A 27,642-nucleotide genomic window follows, 5' to 3' on the forward strand; every position below is an offset into this window, starting at 1 on the left:
TCTTCTCCCTCCAACTCAACAAGCCCCAGAAATGTTGATACAACTGTCTGCTTGGTGTCACTAAAGTACCTTATCACAACCCCCACCAGGTACCTAGAAACACTTACATCGGTGGACTCATCGAGGAGGAGGCTGAAACGCTGGTCACCCACATCCGCGACCAACTTTTTCAGAAAGTATGGTGCTAGAACACCAGTAATAATTTCTGTGCACTTCGTCCTGTGCATTTTGAAGTGGGTAGCAGCAGTGGAGTCTGAGAAAGCAGCTCTACATGCTTCTCCAACGTGATCACATGCCAGCATGGAAGTGTTCAGCGATAGCTAATGCCATTGTGGCCTCAGCCTTTTTTGCAGAGTCAATTTTTTTAACCATAAATGGCAGCTTGTTTTGGGTGGAACTGTTATAAGGCTTTGCCTTTTGTGTATGTTTTTGAGTTGTCATGTGTTTTTTTACATCACTAAGTTTGGGGTAGAAATCAGCCTTCCAATACAGGCAGTATGCCCATGTATCATCTCCAATAAAAGGCTTCAACCAGCCTTTGAATTCAGGGTTTGATTCCCACTCCTTTCTGTATTGTTGAGTGTACAGTTTAGACTGAGACATGATGAGCTAGCCAGCTAGATGTTTAGCTTCTGTCACAGAGAGGCACACACACACAGTGGACAAGGTGAGTAAGTGACTGAGGCTGTGCGAATCAAATGCAGTGATTTATTTTTGTGCAGTGATTTATTTTAGACATTTGCAGTCTAGACACGGAGGGGTGAACATCTCCTGCTCTGACTGCAGCTTGGAGGGACTGCTACGCGAGGACTGGGCCGCCTGTGAGTGCTTAGGGACTGGGGTGGGGCCCACGGCAGCACCCGCTGCTCGTTGAGAAGAGTAAGAACGACACGTGCTTTCACGTCAGAGTCTCCAATAACACCAGAAAAGTCGCTAGATTTGTTGCTAGAAGGGTCTGAATACTCGCTAAATATAGCGACAAAGTCGCTAAATTGTCAACACTGCGTGACGGAAGGTCAGGATAAAGATGAGTCTGTGACTGTAGGAGGGCAATTTTTGGAAAAAGTGGAGCCTTGCGGTTTGGCTGATCCATTTGTGGTTTCAGTGTGGGTGAAAACAGAGTTGGTTGCTGTGGAATCGGTGAGAGTAACCAAAAGTGGTCTGTTGATAATTGTTTGTTTCTGTTGGTCAGAGGGAGCAAGCGCTCGGTGTTAAATGAATGGGGACAAGAGATGTGAATTGTTTTACTCTCAATAAAAGGGCTCAATTGAAAGGAGTGATTACTAAAGTAGCGGTAAAAGTGAAAGTTGACCAACTGAAGGGGATGTTTGTTTGGTGCGAATCAGACCGGGTGGCGTGAGTGGTGAAACAGTAGAGCCGTTGTCTGTTCTTTTGAGTCTTTGCCCGACAAAGTGATGTTAGGATATGTTATCCTGTACGAGCTTTTGTGCCGAAATCCATTTCGTTGTTACAGGTGTCAAGCTTATGGGCATGTTGTAGGAGTGAGGTTCCTAGGTGTGAGAATTATGCAGAAGGACATGAGGGAAAGGAATGTGTAACATTGGGGGAAAGTAGTGGTATGTGTTAATTGTAGAGGTGCCCATGGGACTGGGGATCAGAAATGTCTACTGTGAGAAAGGCAGGTTGAGGTTTCCACGGTAGTGTAGAGGACACTGCCTCGTATGCTGAGGCAGTGAAGAAGGTTTAGGAAGATGGGGTCAAAGGGGATGGATCCTGAGATGAGTAATGTTGTTACTAGTAGATCTGTACCAGTACAGAGGGAAATACCAATATGTGATATGTTTCAGTAAGATTGCATTTTTAGCTTTTATTGCAAGGGTTATCAACTGTACTGGAGGGATGGAACGTAAGTCGCAGAAAAGTAAGGTTGTGGTGGCACAGTGAGATATTTGGGTGTACCAGGCTTGACGTCAGAAGAGTTACAGGATGTGGTGGTGTCCAGTCCTTTCAGACTGTTGGCCTGAGGTAGGACTAGATTAAATTCTCAAGCAAAGTTTAGTGGGGTTTTACTCCCTTCTAGTAGGTGGCGGTAATGCAACATTTATTGGATGCCAACCTCCGTTAAACCTCAAAGAATACGTATGTATGTTATTTACGATGAGCAGTTCCCCACATTTAGGGGAATTATGCGTTTTCAACAGGGGATTAAGGGTGTAATCATTAGTCCAAACAATTGCAAAACGAAACGAGAGTTTATTGGATCAATTCAGGTAGGTCCCGCCCACTTTGCTCCGTTTGCTTCCGGTACGAACAAAAACTGCACTGACATTATTATCCTTATGACGTTACTCGTAATAATACAACTTCTTCATTTACGTGGCATCTGAATTGTTGCAGAATACAAACTGCTCCATTTAGGTTTTCTATACATCTTCTAAATTGTATCGAAATGATTTGAGCTATTTTCAAATGTATTTTAAAAGCAACTTCAGTTATAACTCATTCATTCATGAAGATCTAGCTGTAATTATAGAATGAGGCATACTGCATGCATGATTTCATTGCAACTGCTGTATAGTGTGATGTCTGATAGTAAAGTGTAAATACAGGATATTTTAAACAATTGACTGATTTATATATGACCTCAATATAGGTTATTGAAATGTCATTCATATACTTTGGTCCGCAACCTGTCTGTCCACAGCTAAATCCACAATAAACGACAAGTAGTGCTGTTGCTTCTGATTGGTGAGCCAGTTGACAACGATTTTTTTTTTTGTAAAAAAAGTGTTTCAATTAGCTAGGTTTAGGGCAACGCCATATTGTCAATACCACATAATTTTCTGCAATAGTGTCAAAGTAGGTGTCCCTTTTGTGTGCTATTTTACAAATAATTGATATGTTCTAGTCATAGTTGGTAAAGATATCGATAGCATCGTACAGTTGCTTTGCTAGCTAACGTTAGCTACAGTGCACTATTATTAGTATTAATTTAGCACACATAGCTAGCTTGCCAAATACAGCTAGCTTTTTGGCTAGTTAGCTAACAAAATACTTAGCCAGTTGAAACGACACTGCGTGGAAAATTTGACTAGATACAGGAATGTTAGCGTATTTTTGTTAACTGACGTGTTTGTTCTGGCAGGGACTTTTGACAGTTACTGTAGCTTTGTTTGAGAGTGACAAGATAAGTCAGCTATCGTCTTCTAGTCGGCTAAAAGCGGTTTCGGTTGTTCTGAAGTGGAAGACACGATCTGGGACACGACACTTTCTTTAGTTGGCTCCATATTTATACCGAGGTGTTATTTTACAGGGTTATTTAATAATCAACATTTAACGTGAGAGATGGCGCATACGGAAAGACTGGAAAATGCAATGGGAGAGTGTTCAGGAAAACAGGGCTCGACTCTTGGCCTGAGAAGTCGACCATGCTCCAGCGAAAGAGATGGCCAGGTCCGCGTTGTTAAAGCCTCGCTTCAGAAGAGACTCGGACCTTACGAGCCCGTGTTGACCTACCTACAGTCCGTTCTGGTGTGGGAAAGGCCGTTTCAGAGTGTGCTACTCTTCACAGTGGTCAACGTTGTGTTCTGGTAAGTTTTAAAGAAATTATAAATGGTATACAGTAATGACAAGCATATTTGTACAATGTATAATTCATGCCTTACATAAATCATATCCAAGTACAGTAATCATATCTACTGTACCATCAGAAGCTTTTGCACGACGAAAACGTCTCCCATCAATTTAAGATGAGACAGATGGCTCACCAGAGCTGCTATTAATAGACCACCAAAGCACCACTGTGCTTCTGTAGGTGGCATTAGAAACACTATCTACTCTGGGGGTTGACATTATCTTTCAATGGAAATAGGCCTAGTATGTTGAATCTGCAACTACTCTAGTTAAGCCTATATGTCAAATGTCTACAAGGAGTGTAAAACAGAATCTGTGAAATTAATTAGTGATGTGATGATAGTAAAAGTCCTATAAGGCTATGTCTCCCTACAGAGGTGATGTACTTTGTATTACATAGTCAATATCCTAAATGTGCCATTGCAAATAGCCACCATGTCACCAATCAATCGATGTCAAGAAGTCAGCCAGCTGTGGTGAACAAATAGTCTATATAGGCCCAGAGTGATACATCGTAATGCATGAAATGACACAAGTCACGTGTATTTTGGGTGAGAAGTGTACAGGAAGTAAGCCCACCCTAACAGTACCAGTACTGGTGTGTGGTATAGGAATTGGATAATTCTGTTGTGTGTTTTAGTTTGCACACAATCAATAGACATGATTACCAATGGGTATGTGTGTACTTTTTACTTTAAACAGAGGTCCCTAAGAAATGGGGGTCAGGGTTTTGTTTCCTTCTGAATGTGTTATCTATCTCAGTACTACTAATAATGCATGGCATACAGCTTCTTATCAGCCAATAGTTCTCTCATATTTAATGATGTAGGCTATCAGCAAACATTTCACTCTGCTGTTATTGTGGCCACTAAATGTCTTTAGCTGTGTTAAACCAAGTGGCAATGGAGCCACGTGTAATATCTGCCATCTAGTTATCTATTTTGGGGCCAGTTGTTTGCATAGCTAGATTACATAGTCCTGAATTCCAACACTGCTTTTGAAACCAATCTGTAGGCTACTCTAGGCTTGATTTAATTTTAACCTTTTATTTTACCAGACAGATCAATTAAGAACAAATACATTTTTTTTTGTTACATGCTTTGTAAACAACAGGTGTGTACTTATGGGCCCTTCCCAACAATGCAGAGACAAAAAAATGATAAATAATAGAAAAGTAAAATTAATAATAGATACGCAATGAGTAACGATAACTTGGCTATGCACAAGGGGTCCCAGTACAGAGTCGATGTGCAGGTAATTTAGGTAGATATGTACATATAACTAGGAATAAAGTGGCAGGGAGTAAACAGTAGCAGCAGCGTATGTGATGAGTCAAAAACTTAGTGCAAAAAGGGTCAGTACAGATAACCAAATGGCTATCCGGACTAACTATTTAGCAGTCTTATGGCTTGGGGGTAGAAGCTGTTCAGGGTCCTGTTGGTTCCAGACTTGGTGCATCGGTACCACTTGCCGTGCAATAGCAGTCTATCACTTGGGTGGCTGGAGTCTTTGACAATTTTTAAGGCCTTCCTCTGACACCGCCTGGTATAGAGGTCCTGGATGATAGGGAGCTCGGCCCCAGTGATGTACTGGGCCGTTTGCACTACACTCTGTAGCACCTAACGGTCGGATGCCAAGCAATTGCCATACTAACCGGTGATGCAGCCAGTCAAGGTGCAGCTGTAGAACATTTTGAGGATTTGAGGGCCCATGCCAAATCATTGTTGTGCCCTCTTCATGACTGTATTGGTCTGTTTGGACCATGATATATCCTTTGTGATTTGAACACTGAGGAACTTGAAGCTCTCGACCCGGTCCACTACAGCCCCTTCGATGTGAATGGTGGTGTGCTCGGTTCTCCGTTTCTTGTCGTCCACGATTAGCTCCTTTGACTTGCTGACGTTGAGAGGTTGTTGTCCTGGTACCACACTGCCAGTTCTCTGACCTGCTCCCTAAAGGCGGTCTCATCGTTGTCGGTGATCAGGCCTACCACCATCGTGTCATCAGAAAACGTAATGAGGGTGTTGGAGTCGTGTGCGGCCACACAGTAATGGGTGAACAGGGAGTACAGGAGGTGACTAAGCACGCACCCCTGAGGGACCCCCGTGTTGAGGTTCAGTGTGGCGGATGTGTTGTTGCCTACTACCTGGGGGTGTCCCATCAGGAGGGAGGCGTTCAGTCCCAGGGTCCTTAGCTTAGTGATGCGCTTGGAGGGCACTGATGTTGAACACGTAGCTGTAGTCAATGAGCAGCATGCTCACATAGGTGTTCCATTTGCCCAAGTGGGAAAGGGCAGTGTGGTGTGCAATAGAGAGTGTGTGATCTGTTTGGGTGATATGCGAATTGGAGTGGGTCAAGGGTGTCTGGGATGATTGTGTTGATGTGAGCCGTGACCAGCCTTTTAAAATCATTTAATGGGTACAGATTGTTAGCTCTATGGGGCGATAGTCATTTAGACAGGTTACCTTGACGTTCTTTGGCACAGGGACTATGGTGGTCTGCATGTAGATATTACAAAATCTTATTTACAATGCTGGCCTGTAAATGGGAAAGAGTATGTTTGCCTCTTGGTGAGCTTGAAGTGAATGCAGTTCTAAACTTTTGTCTTCATTTGAACTAATGTCTAGATTGCCTGCTGTCAGTCTGACAATTTTACTCAGGAGGTGACAAACGCAGGAAACGCCTGTATTCAAAGTAGAGATCAAAGTCACATGTACACACAAACTATCACCACAATATTTGTCAGCCTTTTCCGTCACATTCAGTCAGCGACCCACCTTTGTCAGTAACTGAGGCACCACACACAGAAACCCGAGTCTGTGCGTAACTGCCACTTGCACGGGAGTCCACGGGGTGTGTTTGTGACATCTTAAACAAAAGGAAACGTCAGCTGTTCTGAAGCTGATCTTAGAGTTCTGTTCCAGGTTCTTTGCCCTGACCTCGCTGCGCCTGCTTTTCCTGCTGTCCTCTGGCCTGGTTGTATTCATCTGCGTTGACAGCTGGAGGAACAAGATCTGGCCTGAGATCAGAGGTGAGGAGGATAGAGTACATTTATTTCTGGGTAGTCTGCCTTATTCTGCACCCAACGCCTCATGCCCCATTGTGTCTTGGTCTGTCCCTGCTGAGTACCTCTGCCCAACTGTGCTAATTACACCTGACTTGGTTCTTAGATCCAGTCCCTTATTCCCCAGTGTCATACTACCCTTGGTGTGAATACCCTACTGGCCCTGGTCTGTACTATTCATTAGACCCTGTATAATGAATGATATCCTTTGTCATGCCAGTCCTCATTTAAACTCATGTGGTGTAGAGTGTTCAAGTGTAGTGCATGTAGTGATGTGGATTGTTGCTAAATGCGGGTGTCAAGTGCATTTTCTGTCTCTTCCCACAGTTAAAAAACCTGATGAGTCTGAAAATGAAAGGTAGGCCTACTTCTTAAAAATATACAATTTGTATCCTATCGTCACACTCTGGTTAGGCAGTGGTCACCGACAGAGGATGTCACTGATGTTGTTGTACTTCTATCTTGCAGCTGGGGCCTGGTGCAGCCAGGGGTGCTCAGTGTTCCAGAGCTGTGTCACCACATTGCTGAGGTCTGGGTCTCTGGGTTGGCCTTCACATCCTGCCTGGTGCAGTTCAAACGCCACAACCCTGGCAAGGTGAGGCCTTGGCACTCCCCTTGTACTAGTATGGAGGGTTTCCTATATAAACCCTAATACAATGTCTTGTCTACTCTCAGCCTACTGTGAACATACAACTAATCAGTAACTTGACTCTGAATCAGTAAGTTGAACCCTGTTGTGTCTAGTTCTGCCTCCTGACCTGTGCCCTCTTGACCTGTCTGGTCATGGTTGGACGGTACATTCCTGGACTGGTGCTCTCTTACTCTGCAGGTGAGTACAGTGAGAGACAACCCACATACCCCACCCCCCTGTTTCCCAAACACCATCCCCAATCAGAGCTCCCTAATGGTGGGAAGCTGGCTGCCTTTGTTAAAAATGCATTGCTGGTGAAACCAGATCCGTGTCCCCAGCACCAGGGTTCTGTCTGTGAGGTGATTACCTCCTGGCTGGGCTGAGGCAGGCAGGGGGGATTCAGGAAGAGGGGGAAGCAGGAATGGCGGGAGGTCAGGCTGAGACATGCCTAATCCCAACACCTCTAACCAATGTAGAGCGACCGATATACCGGAGAGCCAAGATCAGGGAAGCCTTGCCAGGGCCCTCTGACGTACTTAATAATCTCTTGGCTGCTAGAGCTTCCACTCTTTGTTTCGTTCTCCGTTGAATGGTGAGATTAGTTGGGCTGAAGCCCATGGGTGTGTCTGGGCTGAGGAGAGTAGCTCGGAGGCTGGGGATTGGGTGAGCGAGAGCCTAACTAATAGCACAGATGAATGCAGCCATAGTTCTTTTCTTTTTTTTGTTTGTTTATGCCCAGTGATGTTTCCACTAACATTAAGCCATTCTCTCTTGTCCCAGTGCTGGTTGTTCTGCTGTGCCCCCTGGCAGCGTACCACCGAGTGTGGCAGCGTGTGTGCATGAAGCTGGAGCCGGCCCTGCAGTGGCTGGACTTCAGCGTTCGCGGGTATATGATGTCAAAGCCCATCGACAACCAGTGTGAGTACAGTGTGTCTGTTAGTTGCATTGGCATTGATACACTGGTTTAGGTTTGTCCATGCAAACTGTATCTCCTTCTACCTTGACTGGATCAAGGGAGTAACTCAGTCATTGTAACCTGTGGCCTGTGTTTGCATGTTTGCTCTGCAGTCCTCCGCAAGCCAATTCGGGGTGCAGCATCCGGTGACGCCAGTGACAGTGAGGAGGAGCTTGCTGCATTCTGCCCGACGGTAATTCACCTGATGTATTTCACATGCAGTCCAAAAGCATAGTCAGGTTGTCATCTATCTGACTGTTATGGTTATTGAAATGGGCCTACTTGTTTTCTGTGTTGGTTATTACTCAGTTAGATGGCCAGGAGTGGCATATGTAGCTTAAGACTGCAGCTGGTCTCAGATTTACAATAACCTGACCCCTTTAGAGATATGACTGGGAGGGCCTGCTATTTATATCAGACCACATCATCTGTGACATATGGACTACATTCAAGAGGAAACATACTATATTATGAATGACTAACACGGTTCAATGTCTTTCCTTTCTTTCAGTTTGACGATGCTATAGTGGCCAAAGAACTTGCGATGACGGACTCTGAGCACTCTGACGCTGAGGTCTCGTACACAGACAATGGGACCTTTAATCTGTCCCGTGGCCAGACTCCTCTCACAGAGGGCTCAGAAGGTACAGTACGCACCCACCCGCTGAGTCTGCACCTCCAGGCACACATACTCTGGAGTCACGAGAATTAGAGCAAGATCCAATGTAGCTAATAGGGATGTGCATCTTTCCCTTTCAAGATGATTGGATACGTATCTAGATACATGGGCTATGATACAGGAACGATACATTTTAGTTTGACACTTTGTTTTTGATTAGAGAACGAATTGCTGCAGTTCGATGCAAACATACATTTTCCATTCTAATTTAAAATCAGCTGCTGATGGAGATCATGAGCTGGGCCTCTCTGGGCTTGATCTGTCTGAGCTGGTGTGTGTGTACAGTGCATTCGAAAAGTATTCAGACCTCTTGATTTTGTTACGTTACTGCCTTATTCTAAAATGTATCATAGGTTTTTCCCCTCATCAATCTATACACAATACCTCATAATGACAAAGCAAAAAATTGTCCCGAAGCCATTCCTGTGTTGTCTTGGCTGTGTGCTTAGGGTTCTTGTCCTGTTGGAAGGTGAATCTTCGCCCCAGTCTGAGGTCCTGAGAGCTCCTGTGCAGGTTTTTATCAAGGTTCTCTCTCTACTTTGTTCCATTCATCTTTCCCCCAATCCTGACTAGTCTCCCAGTCCCTGCCGCTGAAGAACATCCCCACAGCATGATGCTGCCACCACCATGCTTCACCGTAAGGATGGTGCCAGGTTTCCTACCGACGTGACGTTTGGTTTTCAGACCAAAGATTTTCATCAAACCAGAATCTTGATTCACATGGTTCAAGAGTCCTTTACGTACCTTTTGGCAAACTCCAAGGGGGCTGTCATGTGCCTTTTACCAAGGAGTGGCTTCTGTCGGGCCACTCTACCATAAAGGCCTGCTCGGTCACCTATCTGATCAATGCCCTTCTCCACCGATTGCTCAGTTTGGCCGGGTGGCCAGCTCTAGGAAAAGTCTTGGTGCTTCCAAACTTCTTCCATTTAAGAATGATGGAGGCCACTGTTCTTGGGGACCTGCAATGCTGCAGAAATGTGTTGGTACCCGTCCCCAGATCTTTTCCTCAACACAATCCTGTCTCGGAGCTCTACGCACAGTTCTTTCGACCTCATGGCTTGGTTTTTACTCTGACATGCACTGTCAACTGTGAGACCTTGTATAGATAGGTGTGTGGCTTTCTAAATCATGAGCCCCACCAGCTTTTTTGTGTGTGCATGTTTTACATGTTATTTTGCCATTAATACGTGTCACATATCAGTTTGCAAACAATCGTTTCGTTAATAAAGCCACATGCAAGCATGGTATCTTTTTGTCTTTCTTGAGTAAGGCAGCTCCAAAATGCAGGTGTTTCAGCCTAGCTCAGTGCAGCCAGTGGAAAATACAGAGCGTAGGGCTTGGTAATGTGATTGGCTCAGTGTTCGATCACTCATGGGGACACTACGTCACCGCAAACTCTACGGGTAGAGCTCGAATATTCAAGACCCTTGGGTGCTGCCATAGTTACTTTAGAAATGCCTATATCCAAGAGGGCTCAAGGTCATTTGCCACAGATAAAATCACGTTATATCTACAGTAACTTTGATTGGACTGATCATGTCAACACCCTACTTTCAAAATCTTAGCTAGCAAGCTAGCAGTCATCAGCATGAGTCAAGTCGACCATCTTCTGGCAAATCCTTTTCAATATCCATGTCATATGAAGAGAAATTTATAGATAAAATGTATCGGTGCTCCTTGGCCATTGGACATAAACATTACACAACAATGAGTGGTTTGGAAGGAATCAGTGGCTAACGTCAAGAATTGCAAAGCAATCACTAGCCTAGTCATCAGTGGAGCGGGTATGTGCTAAAACCAATTTGCTAAAATCGCCACTGAAAGCATCTCAAGGATGATCAATGGAAACAGGATGCACCTGAGCTCAATTGTCAGTCTCATAGCGAAGGGTCTGAATACTTATGTAAATAAGGTATTTCTGTTTTTTATTTAAAACATTTCACAAATTCTAAACATGTTTTTGCTTTGTCATTATGGGGTATTGTTCCTCAATCTACACACAATGTGTTTTAATCCATTTTAAAATAAGGCTGTTAAGTAACAATGTGGAAAAAGTCAAGGCGTCTGAATACTTTCCGAATGCACTGTATGTTTATGGTGTATACTATGTAGACATCTGAGCCATAAGGGAGACTGGTCATCTACTACCCCACACTCAAATTATAGGGGGGGAGGGGAGAATATAGCCTCTGTTTTATCCCCCACTTTGCTTCTGAAATCACTGTCACTCACTAATTAACTTTTCATTTTTGCAGATTTAAATGTTTGATTTAGTAATGTGCCAATATTTATTGTTTACAAATTGGCTATGACATAGCCAGTGAACACAACTTTGGATTTCACCCCCATCTCAAAATCAAATGGTTTTGACCTTTTTGAAGTTTAGTGAGCTTTTATTCCGGTAAAACAATTTGACAGTGCATGTAAAACACAATTTTCAACATTGCATAAATAACCTATGTAATTTGCTATGTTATTGTTGTCACTCAACTAACGAAGCCTAATATCGCGCAAGCCATTTTAGCTTTTGAATGCTGAAGGTGCTGCGCAGATGTGCAAGATCACGAACAGACTGCTGTGCTTGCGCAGGTCAGCGCACGAAGCTGGGCACAGCGCACGAAGCAGTCGCATGTTAAACATTTGAATCGGGGACCGATGCGTATCTGAATTGTAGCTAAGATTAGAGCCTGTATGACATGTCATAAGGCACTGCACTGTGTTCTGTATTGTGGCATGACTGCCTACTCTGGTAAGACATGTTGTGCAGGGTGATTGTCTGTGTTAAATTACAAATGACATTCCAACATCTTGAACCCCTTCTTCTCCGTTCACCCTCAGATTTTGATAGACACAGTGACAATGAGGAGTCGTTTGCACGAGACCTCAATGACTTCCCCTCCATCAACCCAGACGCCACCCTGATGGACGACGACGACGACTCCTGCATCGGGCTGCCCAGCCTGGGTCTTCGGTCTGGGCGGACTGGCCCCCGAACCACGGCCGAGCTGCTGGATGTGGAATCCCACCTGGACTCTGACCAGGACGACCTGGACGAGGAGCTCTCCTTCGGCGGCCTCCCCCCTGCTTCTGACTTCCTCGGAGGTGACCTGGCTGGAATCATCGCTAGCAACATGATTCAGGCGGCATTGGCTGGTGCCATGCAGCCTCGTCCCCCTGCCGCCCGCAGAGAGAGGGTGGGGCCCACCAGAGCAGGGGCCCATAGGGGCTACCGCAAGCAGTCTAGCTCGGAGCTGGACACGGACTTGGACGGAGAGGACTTTGAGATGCTGGACCAGTCAGAGCTGAACCAGATGGATTCCTTTGGGGGTGCAGGAGGACGGGGAGGAGGGCAGGGTGGGGGACAGGGCTCCAGCTTCCTCTCCAACCTACTGGGGAAACCACAGTGAGGCGCCTCTACCTGTGCATAACAATCAAACTAAGTATTTGTGTGTGATTGAGTGATTGGAATGTTTATGGATTGTTCTGACTGCGTGTATGTGTGAGTCATTTAATCGTAGGATCCTGCAGCCAGGCTCCTGATTGGCCTCAGTTGATATCACTGTGAAGTACTTCTGATTTCTATCTCACTTTTCAATGTCTTCCTTTAGTCTGTAGCTTGTATGTGTAAGCCACCATCATCCAGAAAGTCTTCTTTTGCAGGCTGAGCAATAGGAAACGCAATGTAAAAAAGAAATCCATCTGTTTTTGAAACAGCATTACAGAACCACTTCTCTGTCCTGTCATTCAGTATGACCGAGTGAGTAATACGTTTTTTTTTTTTTAAGTCGACCACTAGGTAGTATACACATTTCCTAAAATGCTAGACACACAGGGCTATTTAATATGGGACCAAGTATGACATTCCTGTTGATTAGTGAAGTTTTACAACTGCAATGACCTTGTTTTGAATAGTTTTAGCAATATCTGACTGGTACTATTTTAGTAAATCCACTGCTTTAATTTTAAGACACTCATTCTCTATTAGAAACAAAGTAAATATTAATGGTGATATTTTTTTAGATCATTCTTGATTGAGACATTAATTTGTTTCGAGTCTGAAATCATTGTTTTTAAAGAAAGGGGATTGGCATTTTAGTTATGTGTTTTACTGTCTCTTCCCAAACCACTGGTCCTGTTTATTTTTTTTGTTTGCTGTACTTCTGGGTAGATCCGTGAACGTGGGGTTGCCTCCTGTGTTCTCCATGTGTCTTGAATGAGCAGTCATGGGCTATTTAGATATTTTTGTCTTTGTCATCACAATAAGTAACTTTATCAAGTTAACCTGCTCCCTGTATCCCTTCTCCCGCGGCATTCCCAATCCCTCCACCATCTTCACTCTTTTTTGCCGATCCTTCTCAGAGGAGAATCTGTAGAATAGACATGCATATGTAAGAAGTACAGAATATAAACCTTTTAGTTTAACCTCTAAACTCATGCATGAACCACATTTTGTAAACGTCTTAAGAAAATCATCAGGAAAACATGTTTACATTGATGGGTGAACAAAATGCTGGTATACAAAACTCAACCCGATTAGCCTTTTTTTAAAGTGTGACTATGTAATATGCTTGTCTTTTAAAAACTAGGGTGCGGTAAATGTTAGCTTTTTTTTTTTTTTTTTTTTTGTGCAGGTCAGCATGATTAACCTGCGATGGGCAAACAAGCTCCTGCTGCTTTTGTCTTTTCATGGACACAATCTAATAAATCTAATTCTTGGTCAATGAAACTGAAATGACCCACAGGTGGGTTTTGCTGACGTAGCTGGATCAAACAATCAGAAAGAGACAATGCTGTTTTTTAAAATATATATATATGACAAATTGCCCAATAACGCTATTTGTGTTGTATAGAAAATCATGACTGTGGGATTACCTACAATAGACATGGCCCAGAAAACAATCTGTCTGATCTGAAAAGGTTTGGGATTTTAATCAAAAAGAGTGAATGTACATGACTTGTTTTGGAAAACTTTAGTTTAAATAGGGCTTGTTGCAGTATTGGTTCATGAAGACGGCCAGGCAATTCTTCATCCTTAGTATTATGTTCTATAAATGTGTTCAGTTTTTTTCTCTCTCTCTGACATTGGTTTTGATGTGCAAATCTTATTAAATATGAAGTCTGGATTAAATGTTTATTTTGTTATTTATAAACAATGCAATATTCCACAGATCCAAAAACACAATTTTGACATCCTTTTGGTCCACTTGCCAGTGTTGCTGGTAGATTTAAAAAAGAATAATACGTTTTCACTTGGGACTCCTTTTTACCGACATTTGGCTGGCTGCTGGCGCTTATTTCATGCACTACTCGAGAGTCCATACATACTCAAGCTGTCCCAGGGCTGTCTTGCACAGAGGCGGAGGGTGACGAAAACAAGCTTTTGTTTTGATATGACGTATGTAAAGCCTGGACACCCACAATGCATCACGGCGCGCGAAACTCAAGATAGATAAATAGTTATTGCACCGCTAGCTAGCACAAGTTAATTAGCGATAGCTTATAGCTCACAGAATAAAGAAAATGAGCAAAAAAGACAACGGAGGTATGAGTTTTTATTTTACCTGGTTGCTACATTGATTGCGTCTGGTATGTTGCCAAACACGACAGACGTTTTCCTAACCGATTTAGCTAACGTTAGCCAAGTTAGAACCAGTACAGCAACCTAGCATACTGATCTGCACTGATAAATCCATACAACAGCTAGAAGTTATACAGGTCACTGTTTTGTGTTTTTATTGTCAGGTTTAACAGTCATATTTGCTTACCTGAACGAGAAGAACCGCCCTTACAGTGCCCAAGATGTCTTTAACAATTTACAGAAGCAGCACGGCCTGGGAAAGACGGTGAGAAAGGCTAAACTGTTTTGAGCCAGTGATACGATTTTCAGCATGTATAAATTCAAATGTATATTTGATTACTCATTCCTATCCTGGTAGGCTGTGGTTAAAGCCATGGAACAGTTGGCACTGGAAGGGAAGATCAAAGAGAAAACCTATGGGAAGCAAAAGATCTACTTTGCTGATCAGGTGATCCAGGCTGAGTATCAGAGCAGCACGTTAATGCGTATTGTATATTTTGATGGAAATATGTAGCCACTGCTGATCTGAATCTTTTCTGTTTTGGTGATTCGTTTTTTTCTCTCTCTTTGGTGCTATTTTCACAAGTATGTGGGGAATTTGTAAAAAAAAAAAAAACAACTCAACTGTTAACACTTGTAAGCAGCCAGTCTTCCATTCAATACCCTTCATTCATTTTGTTTGGAGACCTCTCAACACACAACCATTGATCCAACATAAGTTTACTGTGAAATGAGTACATTGGTTTAATCACCAAAACACAACATATTTTCTTATTTTAACATACTCCAATGGCAGAAAATGTAAGATGTTTCAAAATTGCCCTTTGAATGTAGTATGCTACAGTACTGTAAATTACAGTACACTGTTTTCACATTAGGCAATACACTTGTACTACCCATAAAAATGTATAATTTTCTATCCAAACCTCACATACAGTACCAGTCAAACGTTTGAACACACCTACTTATTCAAGGGTTTTTATTTTTAGTATTTTCTACAAACTATGAAACAACACATTGAATCAGGTAGTAACCAAAAAAGTGTTAAACATATTTGAGTTTCTTCAAAGTAGCTACCCTTTGCCTTGATGACAGCTTTGCACACTCTTGGCATTCTCTCAACCAGTTTCATGAGGAATGATTTTCCAACAGTCTTGAAGGAGTTCCCACATATGCTGAGCACTTTTTGGCTGCTTTTTCTTCACCCTGCAGTCCAACTCATTCCAAACCATCTCAATTGGGCTGAGGTCGGGTGATTGTGGAGGCCAGGTCATCTGATGCAGCACTCTATCAAACTCTTTCTTGGTCAAGTAGCCCTTACACAGCCTGGAGGTGTGTTGGGTCATTGTCCTGTTGAAAAACAAATCATAGGCCCACTCAGAGCAAACCAGATGGGAAGACATATCACTGCAGAATTCTGTGGTAGCCATGCTGGTTAAGTGTGCCTTGAATACTAAATAAATTACAGACGGTGTCAAAAGCAAAGCACCTCCACACCTGCATCATGGTGGGAACCACACATGTGGAGATCATCCATTCACCTACTCTGCGTCTCACAAAGACACAGCGGTTGGAACCAAAGATCTCACATTTGGACTCATCAGACCAAAGGACAGATTTCCACTGGTCTAATGTCAATTTCTTGTGTTTCTTGGCCCAAGCAAGTCTTCTTATTGGTGTCCTTTAGTAGTGGTTTCTTTGCAGCAATTCGACCATGAAGGCCTGATTCATGCGGTCTCCTCTGAACAGTTGATGTTGAGATGTCTGTTATTTGGCCTCTGTGAAGCATTTATTTGGGCTGCAATCTGAGGTGCAGTTTACTCAAATGAACTTATCCTCTTGCAGCAGAGGTAACTCTGGGTCTTCCTTTCCTGTGACGGTCCTCATGAGAGCCAGTTTCATCGTAGCGCTTTATGGTTTTTGCGACTGCACTTGAAGAAACTTTCCAAGTTCTTGAAATGTTCTATATTGACTGACCTTCCTGTCTTAACGTAATGATGGACTGTCATTTCTCTTTGCTTATTTTAGCTGTCCTTGCCATTATATGGACTTGGTCTTTTACCAAATAGGCCTATCTTCTGTATACCCTGTATACCTACCTACCTTGTCACAACACCACTGGCTCAAACTCATTAAGAAGGAAAGAAATTCCACAAATTATATTTAAAAGGCACACCTGTTAATTGAAATGCATTCCAGGTGACTACCTCATGAAGCTGGTTGATGATGCCAAGTGTGCAAAGCTGTCAAGGCAAAGGGTGGCTACTTTGAAGAATCTCATAAAATATATTATTTGGTTACTATTTGATTCCATATGTGTTATTTCATAGTTGTGATGTCTTCACTATTATTCTACATTGTAGAAAATAGTAAAAATTCAGAAAAACCCTTGAATGAGAAGGTGTGTCCAAACCTTAGACTGGTACTGTAGGTCTGGATTTAAATCATTGCATGCCTCATCCATGGCCTGAATGAGGGTGGTTCTCACATGGGGATGGTAAGCATACATCTTCCATCTGTGTTGTATTAAGTATAATCAAGTATTTCATAGTATTGTAGTGGTCCTGTACGTGGCTCAGTTCATAAGCGCGTGGCACTAACAACAGCAGAGTTGTGGGTTCGATTCCCACTGGGGACACATACCAAAATGTGTGGAGTTTTGTCACTTTGGATAAGTGTCTATGTAAACGTATATATTATGGCTTTTACAGTTCTGTATTGGCCAATACAATTGTAGTAAAGCAGTGTGAAGTTTGATGAAAAAGTGACTGATTTTTGTGTTATAGTCAATTGAAAATGTGTTAACTGCCTCTGATGATCTGTTTTGAACTAAGAGTTGTGAAAATTGCACCAAAGCAATTAAAAAACTAACCGGTAAAAGTAACTACCAGAATATTTGACTGCCAACAGGCCCAGTTTGCAGAGGTGAGTGAGGCAGATCTGAAGGCCATCGACAGTCGCATCTCTGACCTCAGCACACTGGTGCAGGTTATCTCTCAGGGCTGCAGACAGCTGGACACAGGTAGGGCTCCCCTCTTTGGCCCTATCAGCACCCTACCCACACACTGGACAATCTGACATACTCTTATCTCTGATTGCAGAGCTGAAGGAGCTCAACAGCTCCCTGACCACAGAGGAAATGATGTCAGAGATCAAGGAGCTGAAAGCAGAGTGTTCTGCTTACAGGGAGCACCTGGAGAAGATCAAGTCGGCGACCAATCATGTCACACCAGAGCAGAAGGAGATGGTATGGGTCACAATCAGACCTGGGTTCGAATACAAAACACTTTCCCCCCCCCATATACTGTGCTCATGCGTCTTTCCTTCAGGTTTACAAGGAGAGACATCTCTACGTGAAAGAGTGGAAGAAGAGGAAGAGACTGGTGATTTATTTATTTTAGGGCTCTATTCCAGCTGTATTGCTGAAGATTTACAGATTGTGTGATAAAAATGTAAAGGTCATTCCCGATCAAGCAGACATGCGCCGTTTACCGTGAATGCAATTTGGATTGAATAGAGCCCTTACTTGATCAAAGCCATAAGAGTATTCGTGCCAGAGCAGGAAACCAGAACAAATAGTCCGATTCTGTCTCTGCTCCTCTCAGGCATCTGATATGATGGGTTCCATTTTGGAGGGATACCCCAAGACCAAGAAGCAATTTCTGGTAAGATGCTCTGCAAAACATACAGCTCTACAGTGACAGTTCTACACATCAATTCTATTGTTTTTATTTGGGAAACGAGATATTGTTCATCACCATGAGGCAGACAAATGTTAACTCTATTTGTCAACCTGAGATGTCAGCATCTTTGTGTTCTGTTTAGGAAGAAGTTGGTGTGGAAACTGATGAGGACTGTAAAGTGACTATGCCAAGTACCTGACAGAATGTTGGAGGATCTTTGTTTACTTTTGACTTGAATGTCAATTCCGAGGGAGTATTATGCCATCAAAACTCATTTCAGGAGTAACTAATTACAATTTGTAAATTTGTAATGTTTTGTAATAAAATACCTTGTGCAGGTGTATACTTTAGTTTATTTTGCAATTAAAAATCATTCATATGAAATACTTTCATCAAATTCTTGTCCAAATCAGCAAAAAAAAAATGTAACAGTAGACCTGATTTATTGATGCCAGCACAAAGACTTGTCGTATAAAATCCCTTTTTAAAGTCTGGTGATTACACAGATTAAACATTCACATCGGTTAGGTTTACCAGAAGGCCCTGAAACATTTGGTACAAGTTCTCCTGAGCACATTGTCAAAATCAATCACCAAATTCTTCACATTACATTTTTACATGATTGACTGTTTGAGGCCAGGATTCAATCAGATCTCTGGCAACCTGCATCAGCCGACAAACACATTGCTTTTTTTTTTTAGGTGGTGTAACTGTGTTAGAGCTGTCAAATTGGTAAGCGACTGCTCTTGTGGTCGTTGTCATGAAACCACACCCGTCCTTATATCCCAGCCACCTTACAAGTTCAGAACAAGAAAGTGTCGGCTACATAGAAATGACATCGGGATTTCTCACAGTTCACTGTCATAATTTGTAACACTTCTGCAAGGGATTTCTACGAATGTGACTTGGTGCTGCATCCTATGGCAACGCCAGGAGCTTCTTGTAGATTTGACAGCTCTAACACCTTCACCGTAAATAATAATTTGTTCTTAACTTTTATTAAACTAGGCAAGTCAGTTAAATACATTTTTAATAAAACGCAGTTACACCTCCAACACCACCTAAACAAAAGTAATGATCAGCTATGCGTTTACCGCTAATCTGATTGAATCCTGGCCAGAGATTCTGTTTTAATACAGAACTATTTATGAATCAGTATTCTACCGTATCTTTTTTGCCAATCAAGATGAAAAGGCAAAAAGCTGCAGTAACAGACTTACAGATATGCTTGATTCTGTCACAGCATGGACACAACAGCAATCATAACATCACAATCAATGATGAACATTTAACAATTCTCATACCATCACAAAATATTCAATTCAAACATGTTAACTCACAACTCTTGGATTTGATTTGACCCGTTCAGAGCTTTATGCTGATTTGAACACTGGAAAAAAAAAAAAAGGTTTGGAATGGAACAATTAAAAAATAAAATGTGGTTCCAACCCCTGATTTGTGGTGAATGTAAACATTAGGGAACGTTTACAAGCAAGTGCCATTTGCCTTGTTTAACAACTCTATTCTGCAATAAAAAACACTGATGACTAAAACCACAGACAATGCTGGGCTGGATTTGACCTGACTAGACAGGAAACACCCAACCCTGCTGCAGACTGGTGGTGAGTTGAGTAAGCGTTAACAACTTAAATACTGCAGGCCAGGAGGGAACACAATAGACTGATATGTGAGGTCTCTACCAGACCCTGAGAACCCAGGGTAGGCCCCGGCTCCATCCCTGAGGGGAGATTCCTGTCCTGAGTTTACACCTTGGCTGCATTAATACAGCTGGCTGTTGAGCTGCCGAAGAACTCCCACCACAAACTCACGCAATGTCTGGGAAGGAAAAGAGGACAAATATGGATTACCTTACACAGCTGTCAACTCAACATAGTCATCCAACCTCAGAGCAAGACAGGGTGGCTGGCATGTCAATTATAGCCTACAGTGGTGATAGTTTTGACCTGTTGGGGTCAGACGGAAGTCCAAAATACCATCCTTGAGCAGAAAATACACCAAAATGCCATGATTATCACATAAAGACCATTACCTTAAATAAAACTTTACATGATTTGGTGCGCCATCCATCCACCAGCAGCGAGAATCCCCCAGCAGTACCGTATATTGAGTGTCCTACCTGAGGCTTGCAGTGCTCCTCGATCCAGCTGAAGACGCAGGCGGACAGCTCCTGGAAGCTGGCCACAGACACAGACCTGCTGAAGGACTGGAACAGGGAGTCCATGATGCTCTGAAACACGCTGAACTTGACATGGTCTGACACCTGCTCCTCCCCCTGCTGAGGGTTGTTCTGGTGGGCCTTCACTATGTGCTCATAGTTCCTACAACACACAGGTTAAACACGTATTATAAACCGGGTAGTTTGGGTACTGGATGCTAATTGGCTGAAACAGAATTCCATCCGTGTGTATATCAGACAATATACCATGGGTTTGACGCAATACATATTTCTTGCTATATTCATGTTGTTGACCGGTTTATAATAGCAATAAGGCACCTTGGTGGTTTATGGCATGCAGCCAATACAGTGCTTTCAGAAAGTTATGATACTTCACCATGACTTCAATTTTGTTGTGTTACAGCCTGAATTTAAAATAGATTAAATTGATATATATATATATATATATATATATATTACATACACACATTTTTTTTTACAAACAAATGAAAAATTAAAAGTTTAAATGTCTTAAGTCATTAACTATTCAACCCCTTTATTGCAAGCCAAAATAAGTTCAGAAGTAAAATGATTAACAACCAATTAGACAGTGCAAATATTGTACAATCCAGGTGTGCAAAGCTCTTTAGAGACTTACCCAGAAAGACTCACAGCTGTAATAGCTGCCAAAGGTGATTCTAACATATTGTCTCAGGGGTGTGAATACTTAAGTAAATTAGACATGTCTGTATTTAATTTTCAATAAATTTGCTAAACCTTCAACAACAATGTTTTCACTTTGCTATTTTAGGTTACTGTGTTTAGATGGGTGAAAAAAATTCTATATATATACACACACACACGTCAGAAGTTGACACACCTACTCCTTCCTGGGTTTTAATTGTTTTCTACATTGTAGAATAATAGTGAAGACATCAAAACTATGAAATGACACATATGGAATCATGTAGTAACCAAAAACGTTTTAAACAAATAAAAATATATTTTATATTTGACATTCTTCAAAGTAGCCACCCTTTGTCTTGACAGCTTTGCATTCTCTCAACCAACTTCATGAGGTAGTCACCTGGAATGCATTTCAATTAAACACAGGTTGTCTTGCTAAAAGTGAATTTGTGGATTTTTTCCCCTTGTTAATAGATTTGAGCCAATCAGTTGTGTTGTGACAATATAGGGGTGGTATAGGGAAGATAGCCCTATTGGGTAAAAGACCAAGTCCATATTATGGCAAGAACAGCTCAAATAAGCAAAGAGAAACAACAGTCCATCATTACTTTAAGACATGAAGGTCAGTCAATACGGACAATTTTAAGAAAGTTCCAGGTGCAGTCGCAAAAACCATCAAGCGCTATGATAAAATGCTCTCTCATGAGGACCGCCACAGGAAAGGAAGACGCAGAGTTACCACTGCTGCAAAGAATAAGTTCATTAGAGACTTACCAGCCTCAGACATTGCAGCCCAAATAAATGCTTCCGAGTTCAAGTGACAGACACAACTGTTCATAGGAGACTGCGTGAATCAGGCCTTCATGATCAAATTGCTGCAAAGAAACCACTGCTAAAGGACACCAATAAGAAGAGACTTGCTTGGGCCAAGAAACATGAGCAATGGACATTAAACCGGTGGAAATCTGTCCTTTGTCTGATGAGTCCAAATTTGAGATTTTTGGTTTGTGAGACACAGAGTTAGGTGAACGGTTGACCTCCGCAATGTGTGGTTCCCACCATGGAGGAGCCGGTGTGATGGTGCTTTGCTGGTGACACTGATTTATTTAGAATTCAAGGCACACTTAACCAGCATGGTTACCACAGCATTCTGCAGCGATACACCATCCCATCTGGTTTGCGTTGGGGGACTATCACTTGTTTTTCAACAGGACAATGACCCAACACACCTCCAGGCTGTGGAAGGGCTATTTGACCAAGGAGGAGAGTGATGGAGTGCTGCATCAGATGACATGGCCTCCACAATCACCCAACCTCAACCCAATTGAGATGGTTTGGGATGAGTTGGACCACAGAGATAAGCAAAAGCAGCCAACAAGTGCTCAGCATATGTCTACTTTGAGGAATCTAAAATATATTTAGATTTGTTTAACACTTTTTTGGTTACTGCTTTCTCATAGTTTTGATGTCTCCACTATTATCCTTGAATAAGTAGGTGTGTCCAAACTTGACTGGTACTATATAATTGAATCCATCTTGAATTCAGGTTCTAACACAACAAACTGTGGAATAAATCAAAGGGTACAAATCCTTTCTGAAGACACTGTATACCACTAAGGGCTGGATCCAGGCACTGTGCCACACCTCCTCAGGCCTTATTGTTTAAGTAACCTGCTCAACTACATCTGACCATTTCTAACCAGGTTTCCATCCAACTTTTTATGTGTGTAAAGTACATGTCGGATAAAAAAAAAAGTTTTTTTAAAGTCACAACAGGCTTGATTGAAACAGAAAATGTGTCGGTAAGCTTTCCAAAATGCAGACAAAACCAAATACGCCAGACAAGGTGGGATCTTTGTGTCTAAAATTGATTATGTCAGTGGAAAAGCTTTTAATGAGCAAACATCAATATAATAACCATCATATCGAAGTAAACTTGTCAGGCGATGACGTGTGGTCGTCCCACTATAACGCATTGGGAAAGCATGCCGTTTATTACACTACAGATTAATGAACTTCACAGGGTGGTGAAAGTGCAAGTTGATGAGCCTGATGCTCCTTTCCAATTAATATCAAGCTGCCGTTTGACAAAGCTGCCATGAAGGTTAAACCCTCACTGTATCTGCGAGCTGTTGGCTAGAGCACACTGCCAATACCAGAGTGGAACCTCACTAACAATTTATTTGGAGAAACCCATCAGTAGAGTTGAAAATGTGATGGAAACCCATTTAACTTGTATTTTCTATTCAGTTCAATCGGAATTTTACCTCAAAGGTGTTTGTATGTGCACTACGTAATCACGCACAGCCTTTTATCCGCAACAAGTTTATATGGTGGAAAAACATCTCTGGTGGGAAAATGTACATAGTTTATTTGCATGAAATGGATGGAAACCTAGCTACTGACAGTGCTAATATATTTACACAACTATGATAGCACATATTCAAGACTCTACAGTGCGATCATTTTACTCGCATATGCACATAAATGTTTTTGCTGTGCGGCCTGGAATTCTAATTTAGGCACACCAGTGCACCTAGAAAAATGTAGGATTCTAGCTTTAAAACCTCATTTCTCATTATGCTCTTGCTCAAGCCATTCAGATGTTCCTGTATGAGGGGCCTCCCTCTGCAGTAAAACGCTCATGTCCCAATTGTTGTTTGGGTAAAACCAACCCCGTTGACTGCTCTCCTGGACTTCTCTCTGCTGGAGCAGAGTGTGGGCTGAGGCATTTCCCCCTCTGATAAGGCCCATCTGCCAGGCCTGACCTGAAATAGCCTATGCGATCCACCATGAACACACATGCATGAGTTATCAGGTAAATGAAACATACCCTTGAAGGCTCTCTTAACCTAACTTATACATATTTAATCTATCACAGCTAATATCTTTAATATTCACCCCGCAGCGCTCCCTCTCTGCTTTGACGTTTTATTGTATCGCACTGTGGTAACAGATTTTTTGGGCCGGCGACTAACGTTTTCATGATCTTCAGTGCCATCACTTCCTTCCTCAGCATAGACATGTCCTCCTCCTGCTTCTTCTTCTCCTTGTGCAGAAACTGGATGTAGTCGATAGCTGCAGCAGGAGGCACAGAAACAACCAGTCAGGGATTTCTGGACTTAAAGCATTTCTATCAGGGAGGAAAACTGCAGCTTAGGGTGGGATCCTTTATAAATATTTATAGTATGTTGACATTATAAAAAGGCTGGTTGGAATGCCAATTTGCAGTAATAAAATGTACAGTTCTGGTTGAGAAGTACAATGATCTATATAGAATACTGTACTTTTCTGCAGCACTGTGGCCTTGCTGATCTTCTGTGTCCCCACGGCAAACTCAGACTGCTGCTGGCAGGTGGGCACTATGGACTGGAGATCATCATAACCTTTCTGTGGAGTCAAACATACACGACAAACAGATTTTAGAATTGACAAAAGTATTACATTTGGCCAGCTAAGAAACCTCTTAATTTATTGGAAGAGATCAGAGGCTCACCCTCCCAATCCTTTATATTTTTCAACCTTCTCACAACTACCCTCCTCCCAATGATCTACACTCCTGTTGTTCCGCTCCCCATCGGAGGCCAAACCTTGATAGCATCCCGTCGTTTCTGCTCGGCCTGTGTGTGTGCCTGTCTCCGCCGGTCTTTGTAGGACTCCTTGTATGTGGTCTCATGCCTGTAGTCACTGTCTTCATCATCTACAGTGAGGAGAGGAAGAGCAGGTGTTTCAGTCTACCTCCCTAGGGCTCAAGGCCGACATCAAGCACAGGACAACGCCCATCCAAACTAGGTCACTTGGAAATGCAATAGAAAAAACTAGAAAGAATAGAGTGTGAGTGAGAGTAAGACAATGAATAAAAGGGGCACTGCATTAATAGTCATTTCTGAATCAGGACACAAAATATGCAGCTTTGCCTCACATACACAAACCGTTTAGTCATACAGTACACACACCACGTCGCCGATTAAAAATATTCCCTAACACATGTTGTCGAAACATAAATGACAAACACAGTACCTGTATTTGGTACTGATGATGCACTTGTGGACCCAATGCTGTTAGCCCTGGAGACCACAGTATCCTTCCTTGCATTCTCAGCAAAGAAACCTTAATGGAGAACATGAAGAGCTCAGACATCATTCAATTACTAATCAACAGTTACCCACCGGACTGGTAGCCTGCTAGCTATAGAATGTACGTTTTGGTAAAACAATTAGGACAAAGGATACTACTCACTGGGATCAAATCCGTTGTCACTGAAAGACCCGTCGTTCTGTTCAGTCATGGCAGGTGTTGACAGGAGAGAATAAGACAGTGGATAAGGAGGTGAGAACAGGCTCTTTCCCGGCTCACTCAATGGGCAGATGCGATTATGCTGAGCCACAGGGAACCGGTGACATGAACGGGTAAAAGCAGTGAAGGAAGGAGCTCCCTTCACAAATGGAACAGTAATCTGTGCTGCTTGGTCATGTCAACAAGGCAGCATTGATGCATCGTCCAGAAACATAATTCTCTTTCCTATAAATTATTTTCAAACATGTTCGAATTGTCAAACTAGTTTTTCATTGGGAAGGCAGATAAAATGTTTTTTATTTTAATCAAAAGCAATCACTTTTGCATGTGGAAACAGAATCCTTCTATACTTTTCAGCCGACTTCTGCCGCATTCACGTGCTAGTCTGAATTAGGAAACTCGATAATGTCAGACTTGCTACCTGGTTTTAGTTATAAACGTGCCGCGTTCAACAAGTTAGCAATTCAGACATTTTCGCGTTTCCTAGTTCCAATTAGCTGAAAAGTAGAGTAGGATTCTAGACTTCGCCGTGAACTTTGCACAGGGCACCGGTTCCGAAACTGATTTAATCAACGTTCACTTTAATCGAATCCCCAGACAAACACAGCAATATGCATAAACATAATCCATTGACAGTAGTCCTGGGGTGTAATCATTTGTCCAAACAGTTATGTTCTGCAACTAAAACGAGTTTTTATTGGTCAAATACAGGTAGGTTCCTCCAAGTTTCGTTTGCTTCTGTTTAAGAAACATAATCAGCGGAATGAATACACCACTGATTTGATACATGTAAGCAGAATGTCTAAAATTATACGGTTTTGAATATACTTAAGTATCAAAAGTAAAATTATAAATAATTTCAAATTCCTCATATTAAGCAAACTAGACCGCACCATGTTCTTTACTGATAGTCAGGGCCAAACGCAAACACTCAGACATCTTTACAAATGAGGCGTGTGTGTTTAGTGAGTCCGCCAGATCGGATACAGTAGGGATAAACAAGGATGTTCTCCTGATACGTGCGTCAATTTCACAATTTTCTGTTCTGCTAAGCATTCGAAATGTAACTTGTACTTTTGGGTGTCAGGAAAGATGTATGGAGTACAAAGTACATTATTTTCTTTAGGGATGTAGTAAAGTAAAAAAGTTGTCAAGTACAGATGCCCCCCCCAAAACTACTTAAGTAGTACTTTAAAGTATGTTTACACCACTGCTAGGTGGCAGCTAGTTACTAGTAGCCCCTACGCGGTCAGTGCAGACAAGGCTGAAATATGGCAAGTATTCTTGGCAAAAACATGTACAACCTCGGCAAACATGCGTTGCGTACATGTACATCGTGACGTGTACGTAAACTGTACACACCAACAGCGTTTTGTAAAGTTTATTTAGTAACTTAACTGTGGATATATAATGGGAGTACCATTTGCAGAATTAAACACTGTCAATCCAGACAAATTCCCCCGTCTGGTCCATTAGGACTAAGCTACAAGCTGGCCAACTAGCCAGCAGTTGACCAAAACAGAACCGTAACGAAAGGGGAAGAAGCATGAAGAGAGTCAAACAAAAGCGCTAGTACCTAGCTAGCTACCTGTTAGCTAGCTAACACACGCCAAGTGTAACAAATTACAAACACTGTATTCTTGCTACGAACATATGGCAGTGTCATACACCGCGTATTTGTCCTCACGTCTCATTTGTCTAAACTAGCAAGCTTACTTTGTTCCAGTGATCCTCCGGCGATGCTGTAGGATCCGTCATCTTGGAATCAGCAGCTGTTCGAGAGCGTCATGCGGTGGAAAAACAATTTAGAGAACGGGAACTACGCCCTCTGCTGGTTCACACAGTATGACATACGGCCTCAAATAAGTGCAAGAACGTGAGCATGTTTATAGGCCGTAGGGATCTATTGCCGCGTTCAAAACAACGGGGAACTCGGTCAAATCATGATGTCAGTGATCTTAGGGTCGGAAAGTCGGATATATAGAAAGATGCCCGGGTTCCAAAGTTGGATTTCCGTATTGGATGACCGTTCAAATCGATTTTCCCACTCGGAGATTTTTTTTCTCTCAGAGTTCCCAGTTGTCTTGAACGTACTCATGTCGGAAGTCGGAGAATTTCCCGTTTTCTGAACGCGGCACATGGCTGCGTTTACACAGGCAGGCCAATTCTGATATTGCTTTCACTAATTGGACCAATCAGATCAGCCCTGAAAAATATCTGATGTGATGAAAATCTGATGTAATTGGCCAAAATATCAGAATTGGGCTGCCTGTCTGAACGCAGTCATAGGCTCCTCATA

The 27,642-nt window shown here is 42.4% G+C and overlaps 3 protein-coding genes across 10 annotated transcripts; 2 read left to right on the forward strand and 1 right to left on the reverse strand.

Moving 5' to 3' along the window:
* The first annotated feature begins 750 nt into the window (after window positions 1–750).
* On the forward strand, window positions 751–14,046 carry LOC112226007 (reticulophagy regulator family member 3). Of its 6 annotated transcripts, none has more exons than XM_024390186.2 (10): window positions 751–821; window positions 3,275–3,551; window positions 6,519–6,625; window positions 6,986–7,016; window positions 7,127–7,253; window positions 7,403–7,487; window positions 8,070–8,207; window positions 8,358–8,437; window positions 8,756–8,888; window positions 11,762–14,046. In XM_024390186.2, the coding sequence occupies exons 2-10, from the start codon at window positions 3,307–3,309 to the stop codon at window positions 12,328–12,330; spliced, it is 1,515 nt and encodes a 504-aa protein (XP_024245954.1). In that variant the 5' UTR covers window positions 751–821; window positions 3,275–3,306; the 3' UTR covers window positions 12,331–14,046. The 6 variants fall into 6 exon arrangements, with proteins under 6 accessions (XP_024245954.1, XP_042183351.1, XP_024245953.1 ...); XM_042327417.1 differs by lacking the exon at window positions 751–821 and adding an exon at window positions 862–879; XM_024390185.2 differs by lacking the exon at window positions 751–821 and adding an exon at window positions 909–1,140.
* A 98-nt stretch (window positions 14,047–14,144) lies between these two features.
* Window positions 14,145–18,525, forward strand: LOC112226010 (homologous-pairing protein 2 homolog). Of its 2 annotated transcripts, none has more exons than XM_024390191.2 (8): window positions 14,145–14,465; window positions 14,666–14,766; window positions 14,860–14,949; window positions 17,412–17,523; window positions 17,603–17,748; window positions 17,831–17,884; window positions 18,107–18,166; window positions 18,331–18,525. In XM_024390191.2, the coding sequence occupies exons 1-8, from the start codon at window positions 14,444–14,446 to the stop codon at window positions 18,364–18,366; spliced, it is 621 nt and encodes a 206-aa protein (XP_024245959.1). In that variant the 5' UTR covers window positions 14,145–14,443; the 3' UTR covers window positions 18,367–18,525. The 2 variants fall into 2 exon arrangements, with proteins under 2 accessions (XP_024245959.1, XP_024245958.1); XM_024390190.2 differs by having other exon boundaries at window positions 14,242–14,465; window positions 18,327–18,525.
* LOC112226008 (max-like protein X) lies at window positions 18,520–27,400 on the reverse strand. 2 transcript variants are annotated; one of them, XM_024390188.2, is made up of 8 exons: window positions 27,060–27,384; window positions 25,287–25,323; window positions 25,068–25,157; window positions 24,638–24,747; window positions 24,335–24,437; window positions 24,026–24,125; window positions 20,322–20,523; window positions 18,520–20,020 (listed from the first exon to the last, which is right to left on the reverse strand). In XM_024390188.2, the coding sequence occupies exons 1-8, from the start codon at window positions 27,099–27,101 to the stop codon at window positions 19,964–19,966; spliced, it is 741 nt and encodes a 246-aa protein (XP_024245956.1). In that variant the 5' UTR covers window positions 27,102–27,384; the 3' UTR covers window positions 18,520–19,963. The 2 variants fall into 2 exon arrangements, with proteins under 2 accessions (XP_024245956.1, XP_024245957.1); XM_024390189.2 differs by lacking the exons at window positions 18,520–20,020; window positions 20,322–20,523 and adding an exon at window positions 23,362–23,825 and having other exon boundaries at window positions 23,949–24,125; window positions 27,060–27,400.
* Window positions 27,401–27,642: the final 242 nt, after the last annotated feature.

Source organism: Oncorhynchus tshawytscha, linkage group LG09 (assembly GCF_018296145.1).
Source record: "Oncorhynchus tshawytscha isolate Ot180627B linkage group LG09, Otsh_v2.0, whole genome shotgun sequence".
NCBI lineage: Eukaryota > Metazoa > Chordata > Actinopteri > Salmoniformes > Salmonidae > Oncorhynchus > Oncorhynchus tshawytscha.